At 58.9% G+C, this 11,223-nt stretch overlaps 1 protein-coding gene across 2 annotated transcripts in view; it reads right to left on the reverse strand.

Annotated features, from left to right (window-relative positions):
- SLC7A5 (solute carrier family 7 member 5) overlaps positions 1 to 10,340 on the reverse strand; it is a 28,840-nt gene extending 18,500 nt beyond the window's left edge. For both annotated transcript variants that reach the window (XM_070770429.1, XM_019980061.2), the window contains exon 1: positions 9,709 to 10,340. In XM_070770429.1, coding sequence (XP_070626530.1) covers positions 9,709 to 10,231 — 523 coding nt within the window. In that variant the 5' untranslated portion in view covers positions 10,232 to 10,340. The remainder of the gene's footprint in view (positions 1 to 9,708) is intronic.
- Positions 10,341 to 11,223: the final 883 nt, after the last annotated feature.

Here is an 11,223-nt window from a genome sequence, read left to right on the forward strand (position 1 = left end):
ACGGGGAGGCGGGGCTCCTGCCCAGCAGCCCTCTCTGCTGTCATCTCTGCACACCTCAGCGGGTGTGGGGGTCTCCGCCCCAGGGTGAGCGGAGGCTCCCCTCCCCACCCCACAAATGAGGTCTCTGAGGATCCAGGAAGGGGGTGTGCCTGGCCAAGCCCAGCCCCAGGGCCCCCTTTCAGGGGACCAGGGCCATGCCCGGCAAGCGTCCCAGCCCCTGTGGACCCAGGAAAGGGGTGTGGCTGGCCAAGCCCAGCCCCAGGACCCCCAGGGCTCCGTGGACCCTGAGCTTAGCTCTGTCTCAGACAGTGGAGGCTCTTTGGTCGGGAGGGAAATGGGCTGGATCCCAGGACAAAGGGGACTCTGTAATATTCCTTTCTTTTTACAGAAAGAAGAATAAAAGCATAGAATGAGACGTTAATGTTCATTGACTTTGGCCGATGAGTAAACGCTTTACTACTCCCCATAATGTCCTTTCTATATGGGGCTCCATCCCAGCCTTAGACAGCAGGGCTGGGAGGCCGTCTGGGAAGCTGGGTCGGCCTCTGGCTGCCCTGGCTTTAAGTCCATCACCTCAACAAGGCACCTCAGCTTCCACATTGCAGGATGGAGGGGTCATCGGGTAAAACTAGGGTCTCTGCTGTCATCACCATGGTTAGGGGCAGCTCCCACCTGTGCTTCAGGGCAGGGGGCACAGTCTGCCCCAGGGCACCAGTAGGCAGGCACTGGCTGGAAGCTGGCCCCCTTGGGGTTCCCAGTGCTGACACCCCCCAGATAAACACCAGGCAACAGCTGGGGCCGGTAGATAGAGCCTGGTGGGCTTGGGAGAGGAGTGGCTGTGGGCTGTGGGCAGATGGCAGGGCAGGCGGGGCCTGGTGGCTGGTCCCTCAGGCTTTCAGGACTGGGCCTGTCCTGGCCTTGTCTGGCTGTGACATGGCACCTTGCTGCCCTGCAGGGGCGCCCCAGTTCTACCTTGCAAGGGGGTCAGGACCTCAGGTTTCCGCTAGAGGGCCAGCCACCTCTTGCAAAGTCACTATCCCCCCGTAACGAACTCACAGACTTGCACCCATCCTCATGTCTGGGAGGGCAGGACATGCTGCCCAGTGAGGGAGGGACAACCCCCGGCCGGCCTGGTGGGCTGCTCGCAACCCATGGCCCCCTGGACCACTGGTCATGCTTAGAGCCTGACCAGGAGTGCCAACTCCAGTTGCAACCTGGCCAACCAGGTGGCTTGAGTTCAGAGTCCTGTCTGCAGACTGCAAGCCACCCCCACCCCGCAATGCCGACTTGCAGGTAGAAGAAGGTATTCTGAGCTGGGTGAGCATACAAACGGGAGGTGTGCCCCAGGGCATTTATCTATCTGAGCAGCACCCAAAGGCTCTGCCCAGCCTTGCCCAGCCTGACCGGTTATCTCACTCTCCAGGCCTAGGGTCCACCTCCGATAACTTGTCACACACAGGCTGTCAGCTGTCAGCCACTGGGGGCAAGCCTCCCAGCCCCCAGCATATGCTGGACTTGAAACACAGCGGGGGCTATTTTCACTTAAAAACAAAAACACACCAAAACCCATTTCCCTCTCTGACCAGAGGTAAAACCCTCATGAGCCTTATCAGGGCTGCCCTTGGATTCTGTGCATGCCAATAACAAAATAACAACCTTGACAGCTGGGGCAAAGTATAAGCATCCACTGTCTATACCCCACTCAGTGCCCTCAGGGTCCCTCACCCTAACTGCCTCTGCTGGAGTTCAAACACACCAGAGCAAGGTCGTGGGCAGGCAACAGAACCATCCAGAACCACAGCATCTGGGGACTGGCTGCCCCCACTCATCAGAAAATTCAGCCACCGTCCCCATGTCTGTGAGGGGGCTGCAGCCATGGACCCTCCCTTGTCCCCAGGTCTGCAGGGACCATCCGCCCCCACCCCCAAGAATGAAAGGATGAAGGGCCCATGGGCCAGAGCCTGGAACCTCACTATCAACAAGCTGCCAGTGAGTCTCTTTGAAAGAGGTGCCTTCTTTTTAGGGTCCTTGATAAAAAAGGGGCAACACTTGAGGAAAAGACAGTCTGAGGCCCAGGAGTAAATGCTGACCCCACACAGGTGGGAGGGACTGAGATGCCAGGGAGATGAGCACCGTTTTATCAGAGCTTTGCTGGCAGGCCCCCAGCAGTGCCCCAAGACAGCCCTCAGTGGGCTCTGAGATGGGAGAGGAAGTGGCTGGCAGGCCACACGGGTTGCAGGAAGCCAGGCCAGCTGGTCTCCTGGGGCAGGAGCTGGTAGCAGGCCAGAGAGCAGCAGGTGCTGACCACTGCGACTGCGGCCGGACGAGCCCCAGGCCCAGGCAGTCAGCCTGCCCATCATCGGAGCCTCTACCCATCAAACAGGGTCACTCACTGGGCATCTGGACTCGGAGCCCTGGCTGCAGGTGGGCCAAGGTGGCTGGGAGAGTGGCTGGCAGTGGGGCTGACTGCTGAAAAGGCAGCGAGTTGCTCTCGGGGGTGTGTCCTGCCTTGACCTATTGTCCAAATCCGCTCGGCATGCAGGGACCCAGGGTTCAGAGGGTACTCGGTGAACCAGGTCCTCCGCTCTGGTCCCGGACTCCCTAATGTCCTCTGGGCTTGGGGTGAGCCCCCCACCCCCAGGCCCAGCCTCCATGGTGGCCTGTGCCCCACACCCAGCATTTCTTCCCTTCCTGCCCTAACTCCCCCTACCCAATAACAGACTGGTCTCCCACTGAGTGTACCACCTCCCAGAGCATCTGACTGGGCAGGCCTGAGAACCCACCGTTTCTGACAGTTGAGGGGTGCTGTCCAGAGGACCCACACGGAGAACCAGCAGCTGACTTCACGACATGTAATTCCCCTTTACTGGCTCCAAGAGAGTGAATGCCCAGGACTCACCCGTACCCCAGACATCAGGAGGCTGGCCTCACTTCCAGAGGCACTGGAGCACAGAGCCTACGCAGGGCGGCAGCTCGGCTCCAGGACCACCAACGATCCCACCACTGGCCACTCAAGATCGGAGCTTCCCGAGTCTGGAGAACTGAACGAAAATGAGGGAATTCCAGGGGCAGGGGCTGCTCAGACGGGACCCAGGGCTCCATCTAATTCCCATGTCCAATCTCTGCAGAGACAGGCCGTGGACGCAGGAGCAGGCAAACACAAAACCTCAGTCCAGTTGGGACGTAGCCCTTGTCGATCACTGATTTCTTATGAAAACAATTACTAATAGGCCAAGTCACATTTGAAAATGTGACCAGCCCCGGAACACGTGTTTCGTGTTTTCCATTTTTAACCTGGGCTGGGTGACACCCGGCCAGATCTCCCCCACCCTTGCTCGGAAGCAGAAGTCTCAGCCAGCATCTGAAACCGGGACTGACACTTAATTTCAAACACACCAGAAAGAGGCAGGTTCAGTCCTGCCTGAGATCTGCTGACACACAAACCTTGAAGTTAGCAGGAAACTCCATGAATAGCCACATCTCATTTTATTGGGTTCTTCCAAAGCAGAGCCCTGCAGAATAAACAGAGGTTCCCAAAGGCCCCCCACAACCCCAAGAACACCCAGGAGCCACAGGAAGGAGCCCCTTCTAAGTTGGTCCTGATTTCTCACATGCTGTGTGATCTTGGGCTGGTGACTTACTGGGTCTGAGCCTCTGTATTTCCTCATCAGCTAACTGGGAATACTGCTGCAGGCCCTGACTGTCGAGCCTGCAAGTTATTAAACTGAGCGGTCATGGTCGAGTGAAGATGTGCTAAGGAGCCGAGGCTGTGCGTGCGGGTGTCTCCACAGTTAGTATCCATGCCCGGCTCGCACCTCCCTGGTCTGGAAACCCCCAGCTCACTGCAAACCTGCTGCACCTGAGGGTGACGGGCCCCCACGGCCCCCACTCTGAAACCTAGTTTGCTAGTTAGGGGAGGGGGGTGAGGACATCCAGGCCTCCCGAGTCCCACTCCTGTGCGGTGGCCCCTTGCCTGAGGTCTTCAGCCCCGGTGCCTGTGACAGGCTCCCACACTGTGCTACTGCAGACTGGTCAGCCTGGGGGGCCTGGACGTCACACCTCCCAACCAGGTGGTTCCAATGCAGTCAGTGGGGGGACCCATCAACTGGGCCAAGTCCTTAGGGCCCCACCACACACACACTGCTGACATCCCTGGAGGGGAGGGGACTCTGAAGCAGGCTGTCACGTTGGTGGGGGCCCTGGGGCAGGGGTCCCGAGCAGGATGTGGGGAAGCACGATGAAGTAGCCTGCCCTCCGCTGTGAACACCCCCATTCATGCGTGTCTGCCTCCCAGCGAGGCTGCCCCCATCCCCAATCTGTTCCCCTGACTCAGCCTCAACACCCAGCAAGAGTCCTCATGTGGACCAAACAGGGCTGACTTCAGGGCCTGAGGACCCCGCACCAAAGTGCAGGCAGACAGCGCCTTGCCCACACGACCCGAGGACACTCCCCTGGTCCCCTGTGATGGGCCAGCCACCAACTCTGGAGGGACCCCCCCCCATTCATCCCCATAACCGAGGGAATGAATGCATGATTGTCAAGACTCTGGTGACCTTTCCTCCCTGCCCAGACCCCCTGAGCAGACAGCCCCTCCCTGTGCCCAGTGGGGCCGGAGCTCCTGGTCCCCTTGCCAGGCACACCTGCTCTGTCATTTCCTGCCTGGCCAGTCCTTCCGAAAGTGGACCCCTGCTGAAATGGGTCAGAACTCACACACCCTCTGCAGGTACAACCTGCCCGCACTGCTCTGCTCCAGGTTCTGAAACCCAGGACCAGAGAGGCCCAGCACCCAGCCCTGGGTTACACAGCCAGGGCCTCAGGAGCCTTTCGGCTGACAGGATGTCCTTGACAAGTACCAATTGAAGAAGACCCAGCCCTGTAGCCTGTGTCCCTGCTGAGGGCTGAATCCCGTACCGGCCTTGGGCAGAGACCTCGGTTCTGTACTGGCTACACTTGGGGTGACTCTCCTCTGGGTTGACAGCCAGCAACCAAGGTCAGGGTGACTCAGAGGGCGGATTGGGTTGCCTACAGCATGCTGGAGGCTTCTGAACAGGCAAATCCCCCGGGGGTGGGGTGGGTGGGGCCCAGAGAACTGCCTCTGCCTGGAGGCTGGTCTGGACGGACCGGGTTGGGGTAGGATACACCTCCCTCCGGCACAAGAGGGTGTCAAGGCCACCTACCAGCCCACCCTCCCAAGCAAGAATTCAGGACTCCTCCAGGACTAAAGAAAGAGTTGGGTGGGGGCCTCCTGCCAGGATGCAGACAGGACCCCAACCATGAGCCAAGAACCACCACTGGATGGAGCAGTGGTCCCACTGTGGGGAAGGGAAGGGGCAAAACTGGGCGGTGGGGGCGTCAGGTGTGCTCTGGGATCCCTTGGTCAATCCAGACCCAGCAGACCCAGGAAGGTCACACCAACTGGGGGTGTGGAGTCACGTATGCCCAGTCCCCGGCACCTCTCATGGAAGGAGAGGACAGGAACTGGAGGCCAGCGTGGGCACAGGACAGGGCCCGTGGCCACAAGGCAGCTGGAACCCATAGGGCAGCTGTTGGCCACCCTGCTCTGGAACGTCATTTGCAAGGGGAAGGTCTTGAGAGGAATATGGCGTTTTCCTAGACAGCTCCCTGTAAGAGGTCTGACTCCCCACAGTGGGGGAAGATACAGGGTGAGGGGTGGAATATGGCGGGGAGTGCTTCCCAGGAAGTCCAGGGCACAAACCTCAGATCCACTAGTGTTTGCCCCTGATGACCAGGCACTTGGACATGGTATCGGCCACTGTCCCAGACCCTGGCACCCTCCACCCTCACCACAGACATGGCCACGTCCCCACATGCCGGGTGACAGAGGTGGCTCAGGACGAGGACACCCTGTCTCCCTGGCTGTAAAGTTGAGGGGATGGCAGATCTCAAAGGCTGGGCGTTTCTTTCAAGATAGGGGCAGCGGTCCCGGGGGTCTGGGAACCTGCGATTGAGGGTTTGGGGGGAACATCTCTGGGCAGGGTCTGCATACTGGGAGGGATCATCAAGGGGCCCGTGACCCAGAGGAAAAGGGTCAGAAATGCTGTCTCCCGCCTCCCTTGGGTCACGCGCTCTGTCGAGTACTCGCTGCACCCCGTGACTGGGCCGGAGCGCTTTCATGTCTGGCCGGGAAAGTTGGATTTCAGGGCTAATTACCCGGCTGTCGTCTGCACTCAGCTCACAGCCTGCAATCCCAGGGTCGCCAGCTCCTTGGAAACACCCAGAAGCCTCTGCTTCGCGAGGCAAGGAGCTTAGGCCGGGCAGCTGGCAGACATCCAGACAGCTTGCAGTGGGTGCGGATGGTGTGCCAGCCTTGCTGGGACAGGCCTGGTTTAAGGCCCAGGGACACAGTGGTGGACACGCCAGGAGGGTCTCTCATCGCCAGGAAGGGGGGACCACAATGGGAATCCTGGGGGAGAGGTGTGCTGCCACACAGCCCCTCTTCACGTCATGACCTCAACTGACCATCCTGTCCTGGAGCCAGCTAGCAATGGCTGCCCCAGTGCTGGGAGGGGCCGCCAGTGGGGTGGGCTGAAACGCCGCCACCCCCCACGCTAAAAGGGGGTGCGAGGAATGGCTTCTAGCTCAAGACATCGAGGGCGAGAATGATCACGGCCATGGTGTGACCCTTTGTGTGGGGTGCCACGTGCATCAGACACGTCATGGCAGAGTTCCCACAAACACCAGGAACCCGAGTCACAGATGCAGAAACAGGCTGGGCGGTTGTATGAATTTCTCTAAAACAGAACCCAAGTCTGTCCACATGTAGAATGCAGGCTCTTCACCTGCCACGAGCAGGAGATATCCCAGGTCATGGGTCCCCGAGGACAACAGCTGAGGACCCCACCCCCACTCCACACGGGCTGCCCAGTGAGGCCAGCTCACCCTAGGGGAGCCTTGGCATCCCATCTGACCCCTGGGAGAAGGAGGGAAGCTGTGCTCTCCAGGCCCACTAAGGGCCACCAAGCTGGAAGGGGATGTAGAGTCCCACTCTTGGCCACCAGCAGACCTGCCAGGTTCCACCAGATGGGTGATAACTAGGGGGTTGTGGGAGAGGGCGAGGGGGAGGTTGGGCGACTCGAGGTCACCTTCTGTGTCCAAACTCAGACAGCTTCTGAGTCTGGCCTGGAGAGATCCTCAGTCACTCACCTGAGTGACCTCTGCCACTCTGATAAAAGCCAGGGTCACCTGAATCTCAGGTGCCATCAGTAAGTGCTGGATGATCCCTGCAAACCTAGACGCACAGCAGACTCCCAGGCTGTCATAGCGGACTCCCGGGCTGTCAGCAAAGAGTCACGGAGCTTGTGTCATTCACCTTCACGGAAAGACAGAAACCCCAGGGTCGCACCATGAAAGGGCCCCACGCTGTCATTTCCACGTGTCATGTAGGTCTGACGTGGAAAGACCTATAAGAAAAGGGACCTTCCCCCATTTATTTTGTCTGCAGGATCATTCTAAGCACCAGAGCCAATGTGAGCCACCATACGTAGAGAGCAGCTGTCCTGGGGCATGCCTGGGGCAGGAAAGGCAATTGGCAAAACTGTGGCTCCACAACATGCTGTTCAAAGGGTGGGCCCCTGGGCTGTTCACCATGCATTGGCTCAGGCTGTGGGCTGCTGGGCTGGGGTGCATGGGCTTGCTGCCACAAGCGGGGGGCTCAGGGAGTGCGAACCTGGCATGTGTGCAATAATCAACAACAATTAGAAACTGTGGCTTTTCACTGCCATCTCAGATGCGCCCAAGAGCAGACCCTTTCTTGGGTGGTTGTGACCTTCCTGCCAGCCTCGGACAAGCCCCCATCCCCCTCTATATGTGGCAGGCTCTAGACTAGCGCTCCCTCCTTCAGACAGCATATCCTTGTGTTACTATAAATCTCCTTTTCACCAGAAAATACAACACACAACACACACACAACACACTCGCAAGGGTGGTTCAGGGAAAAGAGCAGAGAATGGCCAATGGACACGTGAAGAACATCATCCCAGCTTGCATGAGAAGGGGTGGAACTTATGTGACCCTCCTTGCCGCCCACAGGAGTCCTGGTGAGGGCTTATCCGCCACAGCCACTCCAGAATCCATCCCATGGCTTCACCTGCTTAAACCCAAAAGCTTGAGAAAGTGAGGGATCCACTTTCCAAGATCACAGAGGGGCCCTTTAAGGCAGTGTTATGTCATCACATCCTGGGCCCAAACATTAGACCTAGCAACGATGAAAATCGGACAATGAAAATTCTACTGACAGAAAATCAACAAAGAGGGGCTTTTCCTCACTCGGCCCAAAGCATCGTCTGAGAAGCCCACTGGAAGCCACAGGTTCCCCTGCCTTCAGGCAGATCAACTATCTCTGTGACTGTTCCTAGATTTGGGCCAAAGGTTTTTACAAGCTGAGATGTTCATTGCTGAAATTCCCCTCAAAGGCAAGACGTCCCCCTCCCCCGGCACGGCCGCTCTGTGGTCTCAGGTCTCCCTGGGACACCACTTCTCAGAGAATGCCTCTGAAAGCCCCCCACCCAACACACACACAGTGAGCTGGTGCCCCAGGCTCCAGAATTCCAACAGCACCAGCGCGTACTGCTGGTCAAAGCCGCTCCAAGCGATGGCACGGCTCCCTGAGTCTTGGGGCTTGGACAGAAACCAGCCCTGCTGGCTCCACACCTCTGTGCACCTCAAGGTTTAGGCAAGGCCTCAAATCAGGTGGCTGGACACTTCCACCCTGCACGTCTCCCGAGATGTTTGCAGCCATAGACAAAGATACGAAAACCATGTGGCTTTCAGTACAAAAATTTTTTCCTGAAATACCACCAGAACACAACCCACCAACATACCAGAACCTCCTCCACCAACATCCTGGGACCTCCTCCACCAACATCTGGGCTGTGCCCAGTGTGTGTATTTCAGCACAGCTTGGGATCCCAAAGCCAGCACCCACCCTGCACACACTTAAGATGCAGTTAAGCCCCTTCTTTTAAGACTGGCTAGAGGATGCAACCTTCCATTGTCTACAAGAGCAACTCATTCATTACCCACGCACAATTTTACTATTATTGTTTTTTTTTTTTAATTTTATTTTATTTTTAAACTTTACGTAATTGTATTAGTTTTGCCAAACATCAAAATGAATCCATCACAGGTAAACATGCTCAGTCGGGAAGGGCTGACTCTTACAAAACCAATAATACATGTGTGTATTATTGGTTTTGTAAGAGTCAGCCCTTCCCGACTGAGCATGTTTGAATGACGTTTGTTGATTTTTTTTTTAAACTACGATCTCTCTCCACAGACAGTAAGGCTTGGGGAAATCAAAGAACACAGAAACAGACAGGCTTCTCAGGCACTCCACGTGGGTGCCTCTCAGGAGGTAAGTAAGGGTCAGCTTAAGCATGGTTCCGGAAGGACCGAGTGGAAAGGCGCTTCTGGCGAGGCTCAGGGCGGGGACCCTGCTGTGTAACTCACTGCGGAGTTCCCAAGACTGTGTGGAAAGGAATGAATGAAACGCACGTGGTATTGGGGCCCTTGCCCTCAGTCTAGAACTCCGGGGTCGGACCGGGGAGGGGGGCGGGGGCGCGGGGTGTAGGGATAGTCCAGGAGTGCCGGGAGGGCCAAGGATGCGGCGACCACGGTTCGGCACACATCCCCTACTCCAACCCTCCCCGCGCCCGCCGGTGTCCCAGGGCCCCGGTACTCAGTACTCACGCACGCAGAGGCAGGCCACGAGCTTGGCAGCCTCCTCGGGGACAGGGCAGGTGGGGAAGATCGGCTTGAGCAGGTAGGTGGCGAAGACGAGCGCCACGATGTACTGCGAGGAGGGCCGGATGATGAGCAGCTCGATCCACAGCTTGAGGAAGGCGGGCAGCGAGCCGTACACCTCCAGCATGTAGGCGTAGTCGCCGCCCGACTTGGTGATGGTGGTTCCCAGCTCGGCGTAGCAGAGCGCGCCCACGATGGAGAACACGCCACACACGGCCCAAACCACCAGCGCCAGCCCGGGCGAGCCCGCCTCTTTGAGCACTCCGGTGGGCGTCACGAAGATGCCCGAGCCGATGATGGTGCCCACGATGATGGCCACGCCGTTCAGCAGGGTGATGTTGCGCTGCAGGGTCACCGCGCCGTCCGCGCCCCGCGCCGCCAGCATCCGCTCCCGCGCCTGCCGTTCCTCCTTCTCGTTCTCCGGGAGGGTGGCCGCCGCCGCGCGCCGCTTGGGGCCTGAGCCCGCCATGCTGCCGCGCAGGGTCGGGCCGGGCAGGGCCGGGAAAGTCCGGACACCCGGCGCGCGCCGCCCACCGGAGAGAACCGGCTCTCCTACCGCGATCGTGGCGGTAGCCAACAAAACTCCACCATTTATACCGGGACGGTGGCCCCGCCCCCGGCCCGCCCCGTCATTGACGCGCCTCGCCCCGGGGGTGTGGCCTCCACAGCCGTTAAGAACCGGACGCTCCCACTCGGCTCACGCGAAGTACGCAGTGACCTGCATGGCTGGTGCTCCTGGCCCCACGTGGTCCCGGGAATCCCGGCTCCGCCGCGCGCGCGCGCGCGGAGCACTGGGCTCCTCGACCCCCTCACTAGCTCCGTGGTCATCGCCGCCCCTCTCCCGCGTGCACTGGGGACCCCAGCTGCTCGAGCGGAAGCGGGTGGGTTACAGCAGGGCCGACGACCTGGGGCCACCGCAGAGGATGAGTGGGATTTGGGGCGTCTTGGGGGCTCAGTCAGAGGAGGCAATGCCTGCCAACCTGGAGGGCGCCCAAGGCCCGAGGTGGTAGGACCCCGCTTGGTCCTGGGGAATATATTAAGATGGTCAGAACCGCCTCTGGGGAGTGGGGGTGGGTGGCGAGCTCTCGAGATCCAGGTTGGGCCTAGGACCCTAAATCCCAGGGCTGAAGGAGCACGATCTCGCATCTGAGCTCATTCATTCCTGGGCTCGGAAATTCTCATTCTATCGCAGGGGGAACGGCTTTGCCAATGAGCAGCGTTCAAGGGCTCATGGCTTGGAGGAGCAGCGACAAAGAATCTGGGAAAACCGGACTCTGCAGAAAGCTCGGTTACATTGACAGAATGAGGGTTTCCTGAAGGAGCCCGGTCTGCAGGGTGAAAGGGCCTTAGCCTTGAAGGACTCCAGAGGCACCTGGATTGGAGGGCCAGCAGGTAACCAGTGCTGAGTCAGAAGGGGAAATGCAAGATGACCAGTCACTGCAGGCCTGCAAGCAGGAGTCA

The sequence above is a fragment of the Bos indicus genome, chromosome 18 (genome assembly GCF_029378745.1).
Source record: "Bos indicus isolate NIAB-ARS_2022 breed Sahiwal x Tharparkar chromosome 18, NIAB-ARS_B.indTharparkar_mat_pri_1.0, whole genome shotgun sequence".
NCBI lineage: Eukaryota > Metazoa > Chordata > Mammalia > Artiodactyla > Bovidae > Bos > Bos indicus.